At 46.9% G+C, this 21,767-nt stretch overlaps 1 protein-coding gene across 6 annotated transcripts in view; it reads right to left on the bottom strand.

The window, feature by feature from the left end:
• The window catches only part of LOC140391931 (protein furry homolog), a 790,380-nt gene that overhangs the window by 151,546 nt on the left and 617,067 nt on the right, over positions 1-21,767 (bottom strand). For all 6 annotated transcript variants that reach the window (XM_072476991.1, XM_072476992.1, XM_072476988.1 and 3 more), the window contains 3 exons: positions 20,476-20,661; positions 17,922-18,120; positions 5,794-5,915 (listed from right to left, as the gene is read on the bottom strand). In XM_072476991.1, coding sequence (XP_072333092.1) covers positions 5,794-5,915; positions 17,922-18,120; positions 20,476-20,661 — 507 coding nt within the window. The remainder of the gene's footprint in view (positions 1-5,793; positions 5,916-17,921; positions 18,121-20,475; positions 20,662-21,767) is intronic.

The raw sequence follows: 21,767 nt of genomic DNA, 5'->3' as shown, positions 1-21,767 counted from the left end.
TCTCTTCAACCAACCAGAAGGATCCAGAAGCAAGATCTTTTATCTTTCTGTAAAGACAGTGATTGCATCTTTTAAAAAGAAAAAAAATATATATAATAAAATAACTTAAAGGTTTTAACCTGAAACAGTGATTATTAGTCTACTTTACTTACTTAGCAATGCGGGACCCAGGTTCGATGCTACTAAGTGGTAAGTAGATGAAATCTTCGGTGAAGGTATGGGTTATACCGGGGGATAACTTGAAAATATAGTTTGACCTGAATAGCACCCACTGAAGCCTGCATCGGAGTCGGGGAGTGAGAATTCCTGTTCACCATTTAGAATATCGACCCTTTTTTTCGTATAGGGAGAATTCTAAGAATAGTGGTGAGTTTTTAACTTCAGTGGGCATTGCCTAGGTGCTGCGGAGCATGTCTTGATCGCTGGGGGATGTGTCCCAGTCTCAGATGGACCTTGCCAGGGCGCTGCTTAGTATGTCCCAGTCTCAGGTATGCATCACTGAAACACTCCTGAGTATGACCTGGTCGCTAAGGACCGTGTTCCAGACTCGGGTGGATATTGACAAGGCACAGCAGTGCATGGCCACTCACAGAGGGGCATCGCTGGGGGCGTTGACACCATGGTGCAGACATTGGGGAGTCGCCAGGTCTGTGTGGTAGTCACCACTAGTAGTATATTACATGTATTACGGCACTGCCCGTATAGTAGAGGTACATGGGTAAATCCCTGCCTGCTGGCTCCGCCCAGTAAGCGGCGTATAAATGTGTGTGTTCGCCGGTGCTGCTGCCATTCTGGTTCCAGCTACAGGTGGCACAACATCTTTGCTCAATAAAGCCTCGATTATTCCACTACTCTCGTCTTTGTGGTAATTGATAGGGCATCAATTTATTGAGCAAAGATTTTTTTAAACGATGGATCTCCGCATCAAGCCTGATCGCCTGCAGCTGAGACCTCAAGCAGCCAACGCTATGTCCGCCTTTGACCACTGGCTAGCCTGCTTCGAAAACTACCTCCGAACATCCGCTGAAGAACCCTCCGACTCGCAGAAGCTCCAAGTCCTCTATTCACGGGTGAGCCCTGACATTTTTCCTCTTATCCGAGACGCGCCCACTTACTCCGAAGCGATGGACCACCTGAAGGGACATTACGTTCGACCAATCAATAAAGTATACGCCAGGCACCTCCTGGTCACGAGACAGCAACTCCCCGGGGAGTCTCTGGACGATTTCTGGCGTGCCCTGCACATCCGAGGTAGGAACTGTGACTGCCAGGCGGTTTCGGCAGTCCAGCACACTGAACTTTTAATCCGAGACGCTTACGTTACGGGCATGAAGTCTGCGTACGTCCGCCAGCGGCTACTGGAAGGAGCCACGTTTGATTTTGCGGGAACTAGGCAGCTCGCTAATTTGTTAGAAGTGGCCTCCCATAATGTCCAGTCCTACGCCCCCGACTGTGCGGCACCCTCGTGGGCCCCACCAGCTGCCGACTCCAGCTCACCGCAACCCTGCACCACGCGGCAGCCAACCAACTCTGGGGGCCCAAGTGCTATTTTTACAGGCAAAACAAACACCCCAGGCAGCGCTGCCCGGCACGGAGCGTGACCTGCAAAGGCTGTGGGAAGAAGGGACACTTTGTTTCTATTTGCAAGGCCCTATCAGTCGCCGCTGTTTCCAGGCCCGTCGTTCCTAAACGCCCCACGTGCGCCGCAATTTTGGCCTTCGCAAGCCACGTGCGGCCCGTGGGTGTCTCAGGAACCCTGCCGTTCATCGCCTGCCGCTACCTCCACCACCGCTGACCAGCCCGGGACCTCCCAGCATCTGCCGCAGCTCGCCTCTATCACCCTGGATCAGTCCTGGCCCCGCAACCTCACTACTGTGACGACGACGGTGAAGATCGATTGGCACAAGACGACCTGCCTTTTTGGCTTCGGGAGCACAGAGAGCTTCATCCACCCCACTACGGTAAGGCAAGACGAGAGTAGTGGAATAATCAAAGCTTTATTGAGCAAAGATGATGTGCCTCCTGTAGCTGGAACCAGAATGGCTGCAGCACCAGTGAGCACACACATTTATATGCCGCCTACTGGGTGGAGCCAGCAGGCAGGAATTTACCCATGTACCTCTATTATATGGGCAGTGCCGTAATACATGTAATATACACTAGTGGTGACTACCACAGTCTGGCAGAGCCAAATGACACAGGGGAATCAGTCCACCTGCCCCTCCATCCCGAGATGATCCCCAGGGCCCCATTGGCACCGACCAGGAGGAGGAGGGGCTGGGGGCCAACCTGGAGCTTCCCTAAGGGGTGGTGGTGGTGACCACCAGCACACCCGAACCCCCTCCAGGCAACCCTGCGTCTCAGAATCAGCATCCGGAACGATGTGGCGTGGCAGGTTCTGCCGGCAAGTTTCCTGGGGCCTCCCAGCCCCAGGAGCCCCATAGGACTCCCACCAGCTGCATCAAAGGCTGCGGGATGTGGTAAGCAGCAGGCTGCCTCCACCGATGATGTTCATCCTGGTGCAACACCTAGACGTAGTGGCAGAGCTGAAAAGGCGATGCAGATAAGAGGATCACTGAGAGGGTACTGGAGTGGGGAAGAGGGGTGGAAGGGCAGAGGCAGTATCGGAGGCTAGGGGCAGCTGTGGGTCTCTACTGTTCAAGAGTAAAACATGTTGCACCCGAGACATGTGAAGCCTTTGACACGTTATTGCGCAAGGCAGGCTGACCTCCAACCCCCTGGGCTGGATTCTCCGCCGGCAGGAAGCTCCATTTTTCCGGAAGCCCGGGGGTTCCCAATAGGGCTGCCCTACTATGGTAAACCCCATTGATCTGCTGGGGTAACGAAACATCGCGCCGGCAGGGTTAAACAGAAATGTGGCGCGGCGGGGCGGAGAATCCAGCCCCCCACCTCAGCCCCCGGGCACAGTGGTCCTGGATCTGCAACCGCCATCCCTGCACAAGGCATATCACATGCAGGTGGTGGGCGCGAACGCGACTTAGCAGACAATCAGGAGTCAGACTAAGGCATAGTAAGGAGCACCAGTACCCAGCTCACAGCGGTTATCATTACTTCCCTGCCCTCGACTGGTTTAGCACAGGGCTAAATAGCTGGCTTTTAAAGCAGACCAGGGCAGGCCAGTAGCGCAGGTTCAATTCCCATACCAGCCTCCCCTAACAGGCACTGGAATGTGGCGACTAGGGGCTTTTCACAGTAACTTCATTTGAAGCCTATTTGTGACAATTAAGCGATATTCATTTCATTTTTTTTCATTCCGACATAAGACCTGCTGACAGTGCAGACACAGGTCAATCACCCTGGCGTGGGAGAGTGGAACAAGGCGTTGTGACTGCTCCACGGGCTCATCCTCCTGCCCCTCCTGGTCTGGCGCTACCTTGTCCTCCTCCTCGGTGGCCGCATGTTCCTCTTCCTCCAGCACGCTGCCCCACTGCAGTGCCAGATTATGGAGGGAACAGCAGACCACGACAAAGCGGGCGACCCATATGGGGTATTTTGCACCAATAAAGGATTAATTAATAATCTTATTGTAAAAGAACCTTTAGGGAAGAATTGCCATAATATGACAAAATTTAGCATCATGTTTGAAAGTGCGGTACTTGAATCTAAAGCCAGGGTGTTACATTTGTACAAAGGGAATTATGAAGGTTGAGGTGCAAATTGGGAAAATACATTAAAAGTTATGACGCCCTAGTCCATTGGACCTCCAATTCTAGGAGATGTATTGTATCTTCCTCAGTGAAGACAGACACAAAGTAAAGCTTCTCTACCATTTCTCTGTATGGTAAGTTCACCTTTATTACAAGAGGATTAGAGCCCAGGAATAGGGAGGTCTTTCTTCAATTGCATAGAACTTTGGTTAGACCAGACCTATGTGCAGTTTTGGTCCCCTGACCTTAGGGAGGATACTATTTCCATATTGGGAGTGCAATGAAGGTTCCTCAGACTTGTTGTGGGATGGCCTATGATGAGAGATAAGAGAGATTGGGGAAACGGTCCGTATTCTCTGAAGTTCCGAAAAATGAGAGGTGATCGCATTGAAACCTACAAATTTCGCAAAGGAATAGGCAGGTTAGAGTCAGGTAAAATGTTTGTCATGTTGGGGAGCCCAGAACCAGGGGACACAATTTCAAAATGAGGGAGAAGCCACTTAGGACCGAGATGAGAATTTTATTGTTTTGACTCAGAGGGTTGTGAAGCTCTGGAATTCTCTACCCTCGAGGGCTGTGGAACTTCAGTCATTCAGTATGTTAAAAGCAGAGATTGGCAAATTTCTAAATACCAATTATATAAAGGGATACGGGGATAGCGTGGATCATGTGGGGAAAAAGGTACTGAAATTGATCAGCCATGATCATACTGAATGGCAGAGCAGGCTCGACAGGCTGAAAGGCCTACTCCTGTTTCTATGTTTCCTTTGACATTCAATAGAATCATCATTCCTAAATCCTCCACTGTGAACAACTTGTGGGTTACCATTGACCAGGAATTGAACTGAACCAGCCATATAAACACTGTAGCTAATAGAGCAGTTCGGAGGTTGGGAATTCTGTGACAAGTAACTCACCTCCTGACTCCCCAAAGCCTACCCACCATCTAAATGGCACAGGTCAGGATGAAATACTCTTCCCTTGCCTGGATGAGTGCAACTCCAACAACACTCAAGAATCTCAACACCAGCCAGGACAAAGCAGTCCACTTGATTGGCACCCATCACCTTAAACATCTGATGCATAATGGCAGTTGTGTGTACCATCTATAACATGCACTGCAACTGCTCAGCAAGTTTCCTATGTCAGCACCTTCCAAACCTACGACCTCTATCACCTACAAGGAGAAGAGCAGCAGATGCATGGTAACCCCACCACCTACAGTTCCCCTCCAAGCCACACACCATCCTAACTTGGAAATATATTGCCATTCCTTCACTCTCACTGGGTCAAAATCCTGGAATTCCATCCCTAACAGCACTGTGGATGTACCTACACCACATGGAGGCAGCTCATCACCTTCGAAATGAAATGAAAATCGCTTATTGTCACAAGTAGACTTCAAATGAAGTTACTGTGAAAAGCCCCTAGTCGCCATATTCCGGCGCCTGTTCGGGGAGGCTGTTACGGGAATTGAACCGTGCTGCTGGCCTGCTTTCAAAGCCAGTGATTTAGCCCTGTGCTAAACAGCCCCATGCCCCAATGGCAATTGGGGATGAGCAATAACAATGCTGGCTTGGCCAGCGGTGTCCACATCCCATGAAAGAATATTAAAAAGAACTCTTTCAGAAATCCGGTACAGGTACCAACGGCGGATGGTCCCTTTTCCGCAGTATCTCTATAAATTTATGAGGGGATTTTGGGAGGATGTTCCTCTTGTCGGGTAGACTAGAACTAAGGGACACAGTTTTAAAAATTAAGGGGTCTCTTGTTTAAGACAGAGGTAAGGATATTTTTTTTTATTCAAAGGGTTGTTAGTCTCTTGTGTTTTCTTCTGTGTTAGTGTTTCTGTGTAGTCTGTGTAATTTTCTTTCGAGATAAAGGCTGGGTCACTGAATATATTCAAAGTTGAATTGGATAGATTTTTTGATATACAAGGAATCAAGGCAAACATGAAGTGGAGTTGAGACCACAACCAGATCAGCCTCGATCTTATCAAATGGCAGAGCAGGTTTGACCTGCTCCAAGGATCTCTGGTCAAACGAACATGAAAATATACAATTCACTTTACATTCGTTACACATTGCTTGAACAGTAAATTCCTTGAAATAGTAAATTAAAGTACCTGATTTTACATCTTTGAATACGGACACAACGTGACGTAGGAAGTTGGTTAACTCTACAGCACTTCGAGAATTGTGGTTCTTTGGAGTAATGTCTTCATGGCACCATAGAGGTCCAAATGCCCTGTACAAAGTAACTTTATTCTGTAACTGAGTCTATTGAGAACCATGTATTTCACATTTGGATTCTTGTGATTTGTGTTCAGAGCTATGTAATCACATAAGTGTACTGATAAAAATTATATTTCATAGTAACTTCATTGTCGTGTTAATATAAGCCTACTTGTGACACTAAAAGATTATTTGAAATTAAAATATTGTAACTTTTGGCCTTACTGTTCATTGATTTAATTTACAGGATAAAGCCCCCATGGAAGGATACTTTCAGTAACAAATGCCTCTCTGTTTATGTAAAAATTAGCATCTAATTTTTAAAATACATAGAAATAGATTTTGCTGTGGTAGGTTTCAGGTGACCACATAACAGTCCAGTGTCAAGCCTGGTCAATTTTGAGACCAGGCTTTATTAGCATAAATCAGTGTGTGTAAAATGAATGCCCCAGTGTTGTGTGCTGGCTTCAGACTGCTACAATAACAGCTGCCCCCAAAATGATAAAACTTGTTTGCTAGCTCCTTTATTGTTGGATAACCAGCTGATAATGTGTCCAGCGTGGGTGGCACTTGCTACTGTCCTAAGATGGCAATCAGGCGTCTTTTATGTACCACAATACCCTAATTTGCATAATAAAGATCTGGCCTCCTTACCTAATTCCAAGGATGAGGGAACAACCAGGAATTGGACAGGTAGTAGGCCTCATAATCTCCCTTGAAGACAATTTTACATTCATAATTAGGATGATGTGGAGATGCCGGCGATGGATTGGGGTGAGCACAGGTTAAAATCCAACAAGGTTTGTTTCGAATCATATTCATAATTGGAGTTTAGGATCCTCACTTGGATCCACTCTAGTGGTGTTCCGCAGGGATCAGTACTGGGACCTCTGCTCTTTGTAATATATATAAATGACTTGGAAGAAAACGTAGCTGGTCTGATTAGCAAGTTTGCGGATGATACTAAGATTGCAGGAGTTGCGGATAGTGATGAAGATTGTCAGAGAATACAGCAGGATATAGATACGCTTCAAAATTGGGCTGAGAAATGGCAGATGAAATTTAACCTGGACAAATGCAAGGTGATGTATTTTGGTTGATGCAATTCAGGTGCGAGCTATAAAATAAATGGCAGAACCATCAGGAGCATAGACGCACAGAGACGTCTGGGTGTGCAAGTCCACAAATCCTTGAAAGTGGCAGCACAGGAGGAAATGGTGGTAAAGAAAGCATATGGCATGCTTGCCTTCATCGGACAGGGCATCGAGTATAAAAGTTCTCAAATTATGTTAGTTATATAAAACATTAGTTAGGCCACATTTGGAATACAGTGTCCAATTCAGGTCACCACACTACCAGAAGGACGTGGAGGCTTTGGAGAGAGTACAGAAAAGGTTTATCAGGATGTTGCCTGGTATGGAGGGTATTAGCTATGAGGAGAGATTGAATAAACTGGGATTGTTCTCCCTCGAAAGACGGGGGCTGAGGGGCGACCTGATAGAAGTTTATAAAATTATGAGGGGTACAGATAGGGTGAATAGTTGGAGGCTTTTCCCCAGGGTGGAAATGACAATTACAAGCAGGCACAAGTTCAAGGTGAGGGGGATAGGTTCAGTGGAGATGTGTGGGGGAAGTTTTTTTAGGCAGAGGGTGGTGGTGGCCTGGAATGCACTGCCAAGTGAGGTGGTTGAGGCAGATACGTTAGCGACCTTTAAGACTTATCTGGATAGGCACATATATACATAGACAGGGTATAGAAGAATACAGGTGGTTGGTCCAGATAGGACACGTGATTGGCGCAGGTTTGGAGGACCAAAGGGCCTGCTCCTGTGCTGTATTCTTTTTTGTTCTTTGACTAAGTAGCTGTTTCAATTGTAAAACTAAAGTCGCCATAGTCCCAGATGACCATAGGTTGCTTTTTCTTTTGAGGGGGAGAGCTGACTGGTGCTGATTTAATGTGTGGGTCACCACACGTCAGGCGAGGGATGAAGTTGAGAAGGCAGGCCTTCATTAATAACCTCACCTGATACAGGATAATATGGGTTACACACATGTCAAAGAAAGATCAGTCTCTGGGACTGGACTAAGTACCTAAATCATATTGTGTAGGGTTCTATGGATGGCGAAGTATCGGCACCCATATGAATTTTAGTGGTTCAAGAAGGCAGATTCTTCTAAAGGGCAACTGGGGATGAGCAATAAAAATGTTGGCTTAGCCAGCCTGCCCACATCCTGCGAAAGAGAGCTGGTACAGGTACTGTCAGCGGAAAGGTCTCCTTTTCGCTGTAACTCTCTATGATTCTATGAGGGGATACCGAGAGGATGTTCCTCTTGTGGGGGAGACTACAAATAACGGACATAGTTTTAAAAATAAGAGGTCTCCCTTTTAAGACTGAGATGAGGAGAATTTTATTTCCAGAGGGTTGTTAGTCTCTCTATTTAATACTCACTAGTGTGTTGATTGGCAGCGGGTGGGACATTCACACACCCTTGGAAGGAAGTCCTGCCCTTGAGAGCTGTTGGCTAATTAGATTGGCTGACAACTCTCCAACCAGGCCAGGCACAGCTCTGGGTGTCCGCTCTCCCGTTGCTTTTTGCCTTGGCAATAGAGCCATTGGCAATGACGCTTAGAGCGTTGAGGGGTTGGAACGGGATTGTGTGGGAGAGGCGTCGAGCACAGAGTTGGCTGTATGCGGATGACTTGTTGCTATATATTTCGGACCCACTGGGGGGCATTGGCAGAATTATGGGGGTTTTGGAGGACTTTGGCCGGTTCTCCAGATACAAGCTGAACATCGGAAAGAGTGAGGTGTTCCCGATTGACACCAGAGGGCAGGAGAGGAAGTTGGGGGAGCTTCCATTCAAGCTGGTGCGGGCGAGTTTCAGGTACCTGGGCATTCAGGTGGCATGGGGTTGGGCATTCTTTAAAAATCCTCCCTAGTGGAACTTGGCTCCGCAGGGACCTTTGTTGTTCGTAGTATATATAAATGATTTGGAGGAAAATGTAACTGGTCTGATTAGTAAGTTTGCAGACGACACAAAGGTTGGTGGAATTGCGGATAGCGATGAGGGCTGTCTGAGGATACAGCAGGATTTAGATTGTCTGGAGACTTGGGCGGAGAGATGGCAGATGGAGTTTAATCCGGACAAATGTGAGGTAATGCATTTTGGAAGGTCTAATGCAGGTAGGGAATATACAGTGAATGGTAGAACCCTCAAGAGTATTGAAAGTCAAAGAGATCTAGGAGTACAGGTCCACAGGTCACTGAAAGGGGCAACACAGGTGGAGAAGGTAGTCAAGAAGGCATACGGCATGCTTGCCTTCATTGGCCGGGGCATTGAGTATAAGAATTGGCAAGTTATGTTGCAGCTGTATAGAACCTTAGTTAGGCCACACTTGGAGTGTAGTGTTCAATTCTGGTCGCCACACTACCAGAAGGATGTGGAGGCTTTAGAGAGGGTGCAGAAGAGATTTACCAGAATGTTGCCTGGTATGGAGGGCATAAGCTATGAGGAGCGGTTGAATAAACTCGGTTTGTTCTCACTGGAACGAAGGAGGTTGAGGGGCGACCTGATAGAGGTATACAAAATTATGAGGGGCATAGACAGAGTGGATAGTCAGAGGCTTTTCCCCAGGGTAGAGGGGTCAATTACTAGGGGGCATAGGTTTAAGGTGAGAGGGGCAAGGTTTAGAGTAGATGTATGAGGCAAGTGTTTTACGCAGAGGGTAGTGGGTACCTGGAACTCGCTACCGGAGGAGGTAGTGGAAGCAGGGACGATAGGGACATTTAAGGGGCATCTTGACAAATATATGAATAGGATGGGAATAGAAGGATACGGACCCAGGAAGTGTAGAAGATTGTAGTTTAGTCGGGCAGTATGGTCGGCACGGGCTTGGAGGGCCGAAGGGCCTGTTCCTGTGCTGTACATTTCTTCGTTCTTTGTTCTTTGAGACCAGATGTCCTTGAAATTGGAAGTACTCTACCCAAATGATTGTTTCCCATTAACATACAGACACCATTACTGAATGATGACAAAATAATTTGTTAAGCAATGAAAAAAATACATCGTTCACCATGCATTCAATTCAAAGCATCTGTTTGAAAATATGTACAACACTTTTTGTATGAATCTTTTCTTTTAACGGAGGTTCAACAAAGCAATTTAATCAAACTGCAGATGGCGATGTTCAATCATTTATATGGCTCGAAACAACTGTAGCACTTCTACATTTTTATTTTAAATTGGATTGCAGGAGCTCAACACCTATGAAGTGGTTCTAGCATTGATGATATCAAATCTGGTTTCTTACAAACTCAGTTTTGCCCATAGAGACTAGACTTAACAGCATAAATTCTATGAGCTGGACTTCCGGTGGCAACTATGCTGTGAACAGTCGCACATTTAGCAGCTCCTGCTCTTGGTGGTTTTTTGACAGCTTTTAAGCTGGATTTTCACGGAAATTTTTTCTAACATAAGTGGATAAAAGTGAGAGGAGGAAAAGGCGACCCCTATCCTATGGAATTACGCTCGAAAAATAATCGCAAAAGAAGGAATCAAAAGTTGGTTGGAAGTGAGGATTTGAGCTTGGTGGCTACAATGGCAGAGAAGCGAAATCCGGCCCCATCAACCCAATGGTCGACAGACCAGTTGGTTGCATACCTGGATGAGAAGTTCGCCCGGCACCGTAAGGAGTATGCGGAGGACCTGACCAAGGTGGTTGCCTCGATTAAGGAGGCTGTCGACCGGATGGAAGTGACAGTGAAGACCAGGGACAGTCGATCCAAAAGCTGCAGGAGTAGGCGATGGAACAAGAGGAGCAGTCCACTGGGATGGCACTGCAAATTCGTATTTTATAATATCGGCAAAAGCGGCTGCTGGAAAAGGTGGAGGACCTGGAGAATCATTCCCGCAGGCAGAACATTCGGATCGTCGGTCTCCTGGAGGGTAAGGGAGGATCGGATGCTGGTGCGTATGTTGTGAGGATGTTCGAGACAATGATGGGGGTAGAGGCGTACGACAGGCCGTTGGAGGTAGACCGGGCTCACAGGGCACTTATGCACAAGCCCCAGGGTCGTGAGCCCCCGAGGGCATTGGTGGTGAGGCTTCACAGATTCCTGGACAAGGACAGCATCATGAGATGGGCTAAGGAGACGAAACGGTTCGTATGGGAAGAAGCCGAGATCTGGGTCTACCAGGACTTGGGAGCAGAAATTGCCAAGAGGAGGGAGAGTTTCAATAAAGTTAAAACGGCGCTGTATGCGAAGGGAATAAAATTTGGACTTCTCTACCCAGCACGTCTTTGGGTAGCCTACGAGGAACGGGAACTGTATTTTGGCTCGCCGGAAGAAGTAGCGGGCTTTATGAAAGACAACAACCTGGGGGACCCATAAGGACTTAATAAAAAGAGAAAACTGGTCGGTAGCGATTTACATCAAAATGTTCTGTGCTGCACTGTAATCTGAGTTGCGATGACCGGGAAGAGAAGGGGGGTTGTTTGTTCTTTTTGAGTTACATAACTTTGACCTTTCAGTGTATGTACTAAGGTACAGTTTCTCCCTTTTTATTTGTGTTTGTAAAAATAAAAGGTAAAAAAGAGAAAATAATAATGAAGGGAAAAAAAAATTATGGAATGGGGAGAAGAAGAGTTTTCAAATTAAGATGGTCCAGGAGGGAAAGACATCTGTTCAAGTTTTTACATATATAATATTTTCTGTCTCTCCATTTACCCTGTTTGTTTACACTTCTATTGTTTAGCGCTCTGTTTGAAGGTGATGGGATTGATAAGATGTTGTAAAGGGGGAGGGGTGGGCCATTGAGTTTGGGCCTTAAGTGGAGGGTGCGTTTGCTTTTTGCACTCGGTGCTATTGTTCTGAAAACGTATGTTAAGAGCTGTGGTGTAAAAGATCCAGCAGCCGGTAGACCTTTAGGCTTCAGGGGTGGAGCTGCTAGGTTAGCTGGTGAGGCTAACTCACGGAAGCGAAGTGGGGGGTGAGCTGAAAAGTGACGAGGTGGGGGTAGGGGTGCTGCTGACGATTTGGGGACTTCCAGGAGGCTGGAGATGGAGACTAGATGGCGGTTGCCGCCGATGGGCGGATCTGGGAAGGTGCAGGCCATGGGCCAGGGGCTGGCCCAGGAAAGATCACGGCTGATCAACAGGGGAGGGGGGCAAGAGCCCCCCCCGCCCCGACCAGACTGGTTACGTGGAATGTTCGTGGCCTGAATGAGCCGGTCAAGAGGGTCCATGTGTTTGCACACTTGAGACAGTTAAAGGCGGATGTGGCCATGTTACAGGAGACACACTTGAAGCTGGGGGATCAATTCAGACTGAAAACGGGATGGGAAGGGCAGGTGTTCCATTCAGGATTGGACTTCAAAACAAGGGGGACAGTCATCCTGATTAACAAAAGGGTGGCGTTCGAGGTGGAGAAAATGGTGACAGACCCGGGAGGCAGATTTATAATGGTGAGTGGGAAACTGGAGGGAATGGCAGTGGTGCTGGTGAATATATATGCCCCAAACTGGGACAACGTCCCGCTTGTTAGGAAGATGCTGGGGAAAATCTCAGACACTCGCACCGGTTGATCATGTCTTACGGCTTAATACGGTCTTAGATCCTAGGATGGACCGGTCAAGGAGTTCCAGGTCGGGGAAAGTGTCAGCAATGGCAAAAGAGCTGCAAGGGTTCATGGAGCACATGGGGGGGTGCTGATTCGTGGAGATTTGAGAAGCCAAGGAGTAAGGAATATTCATTCTACTCCCATGTTCACAAGGTGTACTCCAGGATCGATTTTGTTATATTGGACAAAACATTATTAGCGGGGGTAGTGGACACAGAGTATTCAGCAATCGTAGTATCAGACCATGCGCCACACTGGCTAGACCTACAGGTGAACACGGGAAACTCTCAGCGCCCACAGTGGAGGCTAGATGCAAGGTTGTTAGCAGACGATAAGATATGTGAGCGAGTGAGGGAGGCCATTCCGGGGTATATAAACGCCAACGACATGGGAGAGACCGCGGCTGGGGTGGTGTGGGAGGCATTGAAAGCGGTCATCAGAGGGGAATATATTTTGATTCAGGCCCATAGGGAGATGGCTGAACGGGCGGAGCTCGATAGGCTAGTAGGAGATATCTTGCGTGTGGATAGGAGATATGCGGAGTCCCCGAATGAGGAGCTCCTGAAAGAGCGGCAGAGACTTCAAATGGATTTTGGGCTCCTTTCCACAGGCAAGGCGGAGGGACAGCTGAGGAGGGTAAAAGGGGCAGTGTACGAATATGGGGAGAAAGCTAGTAGGATGTTGGCGTATCAGCTGAGGAAGCAGGAGGCGACAAGAGAGATAGGGAAAATTAAGGATGTAAGGGGGAAAGTAGTGAGGGACCCGGGGGCGATTAATGACGTGTTCCCCAAATTTTATAACCGTTTTACGAGTCTGAACCCCCTGGGGGGGGGAGGGAATGAACCAATTCCTGGGGAGGCTAGAGTTGCCAAAGGTAGATGAGGAGCTGGTGGAAGTCTTGGGGGGCCCAATTGGGCTCGGTGAAGTGATAGACGGATTGGGGGCAATGCAAACGGGTAAGGCCCCGGGACCTGACGGATTCCCAGTGGAATTCTACAAAAAGTTCTCCGGGACCGCTGTTAGTCAAGGCTTTCAATGAATCCAAGGAGTTAGGAATGCTTCCCCCAACGCTATCACAGGCATCAATCTCTCTCATCCTGAAGCGAGACAAGGACCCAGAGAGCTGTGGATCATACAGACCAATTTCCCTTTTGAATGTGGATGCTAAATTACTGGCAAAGATCTTGGCCACCAGAATAGAGGATTGTGTCCCGGTAGATAATAGGTGAGGATCAGACGGGGTTCGTGAAGGGCAGGCACCCGACTTCTAATATGAGGCGGCTTCTCAATGTTATAATGATGCCAGCCGAGGGGTGTGAGGCTGAGGTGGTAGTAGCCATGGACGCGGAGAAGGCTTTCGACCGGGTGGAGTGGAAGTACCTATGGGATACCTTAGACAGGTTTGGGTTCGGGCAGGGATTTGTGGACTGGGTCCGGCTGTTATATCAGGCCCCGATGGCAAATGTGAGAACCAACCGAACCCGGTCAGAATATTTTAATCTCGGGAGAGGGTCAAGGCAGGGTTGCCCGCTCTCCCCATTACTGTTTGCCCTGGCCTTACAGCCTTTAGCAATGGCCCTTAGAGCATTGAGTGCGTGGCAGGGAATAGTGAGAGGGGTGGTGGAGCACAGGGTTTCTCTTTATGCTGATGACTTGCTGCTTTATGTTACAGACCCGGTGAGGGGATTGACCGAAATCATAAGACCATAAGACATAGGAGTGGAAGTAAGGCCATTCGGCCCACCGAGTCCACTCCACCATTCAATCATGGCTGATTTCAACTCCATTTACCCGCTCTCTCTCCATAGCCCTTAATTCCTCGAGAAATCAAGAATTCATCAACTTCTGTCTTAAAGACACTCAACGTCCCGGCCTCCACCGCCCTCTGTGGCAATGAATTCCACAGACCCACCACTCTCTGGCTGAAGAAATTTCTCCTCATCTCGGTTCTAAAATGACTCCCTTTTATTCTAAGGCTGTGCCCCCGGGTCCTAGTCTCCCCTGCTAATGGAAACAACTTCCCTTCGTCCACCCTATCTAAGCTATTCATGATCTTGTAAGTTTCTATTAGATCTCCCCTCAACCTCCTGAACTCCAATGAATATAATCCCAGGATCCTCAGACGTTCATCGTATGTTAGGCCTACCATTCCTGGGATCATCCGTGTGAATCTCCGCTGGACCCACTCCAGTGCCAGTATGTCCTTCCTGAGGTGTGGGGCCCAAAATTGCTCACAGTATTCTAAATGGGGCCTAACTAGTGCTTTATAAAGCTTCAGAAGTACATCCCTGCTTTTATATCCCAAGCCTCTTGAGATAAATGACAACATTGCATTTGCTTTCTTAATTACGGACTCAACCTGCAAGTTTACCTTTAGAGAATCCTGGACTAGGACTCCCAAGTCCCTTTGCACTTCAGCGTTATGAATTTTGTCCCCGTTTAGAAAATAGTCCACGCCTCTATTCTTTTTTCCAAAGTGCAAGACCTCGCACTTGCCCACGTTGAATTTCATCAGCCATTTCTTGGACCACTCTCCTAAACTGTCTATATCTTTCTGCAGCCTCCCCACCTCCTCAATACTACCTGCCCCTCCACCTATCTTTGTATCATCGGCAAACTTAGCCAGAATGCCCCCAGTCCCATCATCTAGATCGTTAATATATAAAGAGAACAGCTGTGGCCCCAACACTGAACCCTGCGGGACACTACTCGTCACCGGTTGCCATTCCGAAAATAACCTTTTATCCCAACTCTCTGCCTTCTGCCTGACAGCCAATCGTCAATCCATGTTAGTACCTTGCCTCGAATACCATGGGCCCTTATTTTACTCAGCAGTCTCCCGTGAGGCACCTTATCAATGGAGGTACTGGGAGAATTTGGGCGATTTTCAGGCTACAAGCTGAATATGGAAAAGAGCGAGATGTTTGTGATCCAGGCGCAGGGGCAGGAAAGGAGACTGAGAGAGTTACCTTTTAAAGTGGTGGCGGGGAGTTTCAGATATTTAGGGATTCAAGTGGCTAAAGAGTGGGGGCAGCTCCACAAGTTAAATCTGGGCAAAGCGGTCAACCAAATGAAAAGGGATTTCCACAGATGGGACATGCTCCCGCTGACGTTAGCGGGAAGGGTCCAGACGGTGAAGGTGACAGTCCTCCCAAGACTGCTTTTCTTTTTTCAATGCCTTCCGATTTTTGTCCCAAAGGCGTTTTTTAGAAAAATAAATGTGGCGATTACAGGTTTTGGGCGGGGAAAACCCCGAGAGTAAAGAGGGCACTCCTGGAGCGGGGTCGTGGAGAGGGGGGCCTGGCCCTCCCAAGCTTTATTAATTATTACTGGGCAGCCAACATATCGATGGTCAGGAAATGGGTAGCGGGGGAGGGGTCAGCCTGGGAGCGAGTGGAAGCAGCATCCTGTAAGGGCATGTGTTTGGAGGCTTTACTAACGGCGCCCCTGCCGTTTTCGCCGGCTCGGTACTTTACAAGCCCTGTGGTGGTGGCAGCCCTAAGCGTGTGGGGGCAATAGAGGCAGCACATGGGATTCGAGGGGGCGTCAGTGTGGTCTCCGATCTGTAACAATCACCGGTTTATCCCGTGAGGCTGGATGAGGGCTTCAGGAGATGGCCGGAGGCAGGAATCGAGAGATTTGGGGACTTATTTATCCAGGAGGGCTTTCTGACTTGGAGGCACTAGGGGAGGAGTTTAAGTTACCGGGTGGGAAGGGGTTTCGATATCTTCAGCTCCGGGACTTTGTCTGGAGGCAGGTTCCAAGCTTCCCTCGCCTCCCCCTGAGGGGACTACAGGACAAGGTGATGTCAAAAATTGAGGTTGGAGAAGGGAGGACTTCGGAGATATACAAGGAGTTGATGGAGTGGGAGGGGGCCCCGATCAGAGAGGTAAAGTGGAAGTGGGAAGAGGAGCTGGAAAGAGAGTTGGAAATGGAAAAGTGGCAAAAAGCCTTGAAGAGAGTTACTTCATCTTCGTCCTGTGCCAGACTTAGCCTGATCCAGTTCAAAGTGGTCCACAGGGCTCACATGACGGTAGCCCAGATGAGCAGGTTCTTTGAGGAGGTGGAGGATAGATGTGGGCGGTGTGGGGGTAGTCCGGCTAATCATGTGCATATGTTCTGGACATGTCCGAAGTGGAGGGGATTCTGGCAGGGATTTGCAGACGTTATGTCAGAAGTCCTGGAAGGGAGGGTAACCCCCGAGTCCAGAACTGGCAATATTTGGGGTATCGGATGATCCAGGGGCCAAGGGGGGGGGGGGAGGCCGATGTCTTGGCCTTCTCCTCCTTGGTGGCCCGGAGACGGATTTTGCTGGGATGGAGGGACTCGGTGCCCCCGATGTCAGGTGTGTGGGTCAGCGATAGGGCAGGGTTTCTCAATCTGGAAAAAAAATCAAGTTCGCCTTGAGGATCAGCTCAGGGGTTCGCCCGGAGATGGCAGCCGTTCATCGACTTCTTCAAAGAAAATTGAACGTCAGCAGTAAGGAAGGTGGGGTAGGAGAAGAAAATAGGAGGCATGGCAGTGTTAAATAAGGACAGGGAACTCAGTATACGGGTAGCTAGGAAATAGGGCGCGGGCAGTTGGGGACATTGTGCTTTTTTGGGGGGTTCTTTTAAAAAAAAATACATGTGTTGGCCCATGCGACTGTTTTAAGAAATGTTAATGTGTTAAACTGTGAAAATTTTAAATGCTTCAATAAAATATATTTTTTTAAAAAGTAACTCTCTTTAATTTTTAAATCACTCCTCTGCCACCATAGCAACCCTGGATGCCAGAGGTGTTCTTAGCACCAAGCACTGCTAGATCATACCCCACATTAATTCTGACCAAATGATAAAAATGTCATTGTTCTCTATCATTCTGGTGGAATTGTTATGCAAGGAGGTCATTGTCACGCCAAGGAAAACTCCTGTGCAAAATATTAAAAGCATTGTGGTTTCTTGTTTCAGACATACTGTAAAGTATTACTGAGTGTTCATTGCCTTACTTTGACCATTCTCAGGTTTTAACTCTGCAAAGTCAAATAAAGAAATGGTTGCCTGTCTGTCCTCTGTTACTTTATTTGTTTTTTGTTAGTAGTCTGGAAAAATTATTGGAAATATTTGGTTCTTTGATTTCCTTTAATAAGATTGGGCTGAATTAGGAGATAATGTGATTTCCTGATGCAATGTGAAGCCACCTCACCTGCTTGTCTTTATCCATTAGCGGAAATTACATTATGCCAATTATTTCAATTTAATGCGATCATTTTCTCAGAACTAGTGCAACACCTTTTGGCTGGATCACACTTTCTAAACCTTCAGTGTTTTTCTTATACTTTAAAGCAAAAGCTTTCCCAAACGTGAACATAAAATGCTTTACAAATGTGGACAGCGAAACCCATGTCTTAAATTTATTACCTGGTTGCTAAAAACTCAATTAGCTTGTGAGCCTTCTCATCTATTTCAGCTGCTGTTTCAATCTCTTCCATCTCCTGAGAGATCTGTGGGAGGTTTCCACTACTGCCTCCCAGGCTGATACTGGAAGATGTGGAACTTGAGCTTAATCCTGAATCTGGAACTGGAGAAGACTGATACTCTCTTAAGAAGTCAAAACCACCTAGTGCAAGTAGACAAGATTGTCACTGGAAAAGTCAATACAAAATTAGCACTGTGAATCTGAATGCTGCACACATGATATCCTCTTTATTCCAAGGGTGCAAACTGCCCTCTCAATCTAACGTTTTTTTGGAACTAATTATCTCACAATATGATAGGTGATGTAAGCATTTGCTATTATTTACTTTGCCTAGTAAATTATCAGGAAGTGAATTTCATTGAACCTAAGCTATCAATTTAACATATTTCAAAGCCTTTGCAAAGAACAAATATCTTTTTTCTGTTTATGAAAAAATATCTGTTTGGATTTTTACAATTCTTAATTGTAAGAAATGTGCAGGATTCATTACCTTAACAACCATAATCTTCCACAAAACATTTAATTTTGGGTTAATAGTAGTTTTGTGGTTATGTAACTGACCTCGTTATGCAGAGGCCTAGACTGGTAACCCAGAGAATGTAGCTCAAATTCTACTGTTTGAAGCAGTTTGAGAACCTGAATTCAGGTCTTTTAAAAAAAAATTGTAAATAAGATCCTGATACCAGAAAGGAAAAACCCAAATATTCATTAAGATGCAAGTGAAGGAAGCCTGCTGTTATAATCCAGCGTGGTCTATATTTGACACCATTGCCACCTCAATCTAGTTGACTCTTAACTATACTGTGAAATTGGACAATCAATTGTATACGGGAGTCAGATAGTTCAGTTGGCCTGACGGATGGTTCGTGACGCAGAGCGATACCAACAACATGTGTTCAATTCCCGTACTGGCTGAGGTTATTCATGAAGAGCCTGCCTTCTCAACCTTGTCCCTCGCCGGAGATCCTCAGGTTAAATCACCACCAGTCAGATCTCAAAGGGGAGAGCAACCTATGGTCTTCTGGGACTGTGGTGACATTTATTTCTTATATACTCTGAGATGGACTAAAAAAGCCACTCACATTGTATTCAAAACTTCACCAATAAATGCCAACCTGGCCAGCAACATCCATTCCACAAGAATTCAAAACATTAATTAGAATGCATTGCACTCATATTGCACCTGTAAAATGGGAGCATTGCTTACCAAGTTATAGTCCAAGGTTTTGTTCTTCTTCCTATGAGATGCCATCTACTGAATCAATCAAATGCTATTTTATATTACATGGGATTCTGAAGTTTGTAATCAGTGGATAAAGACAAAACTGTCAAAACCTGCTGATTACAAATTCCTATGAATTTCTCATCTGTTTGTTTGAAGCTTTCAGTATCTTTTTTCAGATTTAATGTATCTATTTGTCCAGCTGAGTTCTGGAAAATGGGTTTGAGTTTTCAGTTTCCTATATGATGCCATCTCGGCCGAGTAATCATGGACTCATAGAATCTCTACAGTGCCATTCACCCATTGAGTCTGCACAGACCCTCTGAAAGAGCACCTAACCTAGGCCTACTCCCCTGCCCTTTCCACGTAAGCCTACCTAACCTGCACATCTTTGGACTGTGGGAGGAAACCAGAGCACCTGTAGAAAACCCACGCAGACGCAGAGTGGAAGTGCAAACTCCACACAGTCACCTAAGGCTGACATTGAACTTGAATCCTTGGTGTTGTGGAGTAGCAGTGTTAACCACTGTGCTACCGTGCCACTCATTACCTAGGGGTGCTCCCATTCGATCGGAGATCTACTCTTTAGGATAAATATCGATATATTGTGGTAGAATTTGGTGTGTGCGGTCAATCCATTTTACAGGTGTAATATGGGAGCAACACTAACCAATTTAAGCAGTGGGTTGACCTGTGTCAAATCTGCAAAGCTGTTAGTCCCACTGAAATTCAATCCTGGAGAAGGGTGATGGTGAAGCAGATGTCAGCAGATTGCCTGAAATAGTTAGATGATGCCCAATTTTGGGACAACCTTATGCCTCTGTTTGCACATGAACTGCTATGAGTCTGGGCTCAAAAACAGGCAGAGACTAATTTATACGTTGTTGACATGAAGATCGTCTGGAACATTTTTGCACATAAAGTACTAACCAACTAACATTGCTGGCAGTGCTTGGGTATAAGTCATTTTGTTTCTCTGTTGGGAAAGAATGAACAGTGTAGACAGAAGAGGGCTCAATATCATAACAACAGGGTTTCCAAAATGTGCATATTGAAGTAAAATTTCATAACTTGTGACATTTGAGAAACATTTATGCAAATTACCTGGCCGTCAAAAAATGTCTACACAAAGTAGGATAATGTGTTTCAAAAACAGGAATGGTAAAACATTTAAGATTATTTACGACTTTAATTCTTTAAACTATGATTCATTTATTTACCGTCCTTGAGTAATTAACTGGTGGAGTCTCAATTTATTTCAATGTTATCTTTACCTGAATAGAGATATTCTGGTGGGTAAACTGGTTTTACTGTAAGTGTTTTACTTTCACTGACTTCTCTGTTAAGCAGAAGAACTGTCGCCACAGCCTGGAAATTGTCATTGCAAGTCAAGGCTATCAAGAGGTGTAAAAGTAATCTTTTGCTGTGTTCAAATACTTCTGGGCGATAATGATCAAGACCTTAAAAAAAAGACAAAAAAATAAATTAAGTGCAACCTTACCCTTGTTCTTCAGTTATCACATCGGTAAACAAGGTTTGTAATACAGACATAGATTTTGCCACGATCCAGTTAGGGACCAGTACCTTTTTGTTTAAAGTTGACGAAGTTTGAAATCCCAGTTGCTCACTTTGATATAATGGCCCTTCCGGTTTGTCCCTGTTTATTATTTTATTTCCCCCTTTTTTAACTTTTGCTGTTACATTTTTGATCCATGGATTATTTATGGACGTGTGTCTTTAAGGAAAGTGGCCTAAGCCTTTAATTTGAGCTGAAGTCTGTGCTGGTTTAGACTGGAGTGGTAGACTGACCGGCACCGTGGGACAGAGATTGGCTGAGTCTTGATTTTGTTGATGACCAATTATTTGGCCCAAAAGGCCAAAACGTTCTGCCCAGTAACAGGTGGCGATTGGATCAATTCCCACCAAAATGGTTCAGAGACCTAAGGAATTTTCAGTTTTGCTTTGGCAGCTAAGAGAGAAAACCTATTTTTTCCTGCTCTGTTTCTCCAGAAAAAAAAGAGAATTCTCACCAAATGGCCACTGTGGGAACCAACTCTCTCTGCAGAAAAGGCTGTAAAAACATCATCCAGAATCTGATAACTCTCTCTGCAGAAAAGGCTGATATAAGCATCATCCAGAATCGGGGGCGAAATTCTCCGGAAACGGCGCGATGTGCGCTGACTGGAGCCCAAAACGGCGCAAATCAGACGGGCATCGCGCCGCCCCAAAGGTGCGGAATGCTCCGCATCTTTGGGGGCTGAGCCCCAACCTTGAGGGGCTAGGTTGGCGCCGGACGGATTTCCGCCCCGCCAGCTGGCGGAAAAGGCTTTTGGTGCCCCGCCAGCTGGCGCGGAAATGACATCTCCGGGCGGCGCTTGCGCGGGAGTGTCAGCGGGCGCTGACAGCATTCCCGCGCATGCGCAGCGGAGGGAGTCACTTCCGCCTCCGCCATGGTGGAGACCGTGGTGGAGGCGGAAGGGAAACAGTGCCCCCACGGCACAGGACCGCCCGCGGATCGGTGGGCCCCGATCGCGGGCCAGGCCAACGTGGGGGCACCCCCCCGGGG

Source organism: Scyliorhinus torazame, chromosome 15 (assembly GCF_047496885.1).
Source record: "Scyliorhinus torazame isolate Kashiwa2021f chromosome 15, sScyTor2.1, whole genome shotgun sequence".
NCBI lineage: Eukaryota > Metazoa > Chordata > Chondrichthyes > Carcharhiniformes > Scyliorhinidae > Scyliorhinus > Scyliorhinus torazame.
Note: the sequence above shows the minus strand (reverse complement) of the source record. Positions and strands in the feature narration are given on the sequence as shown.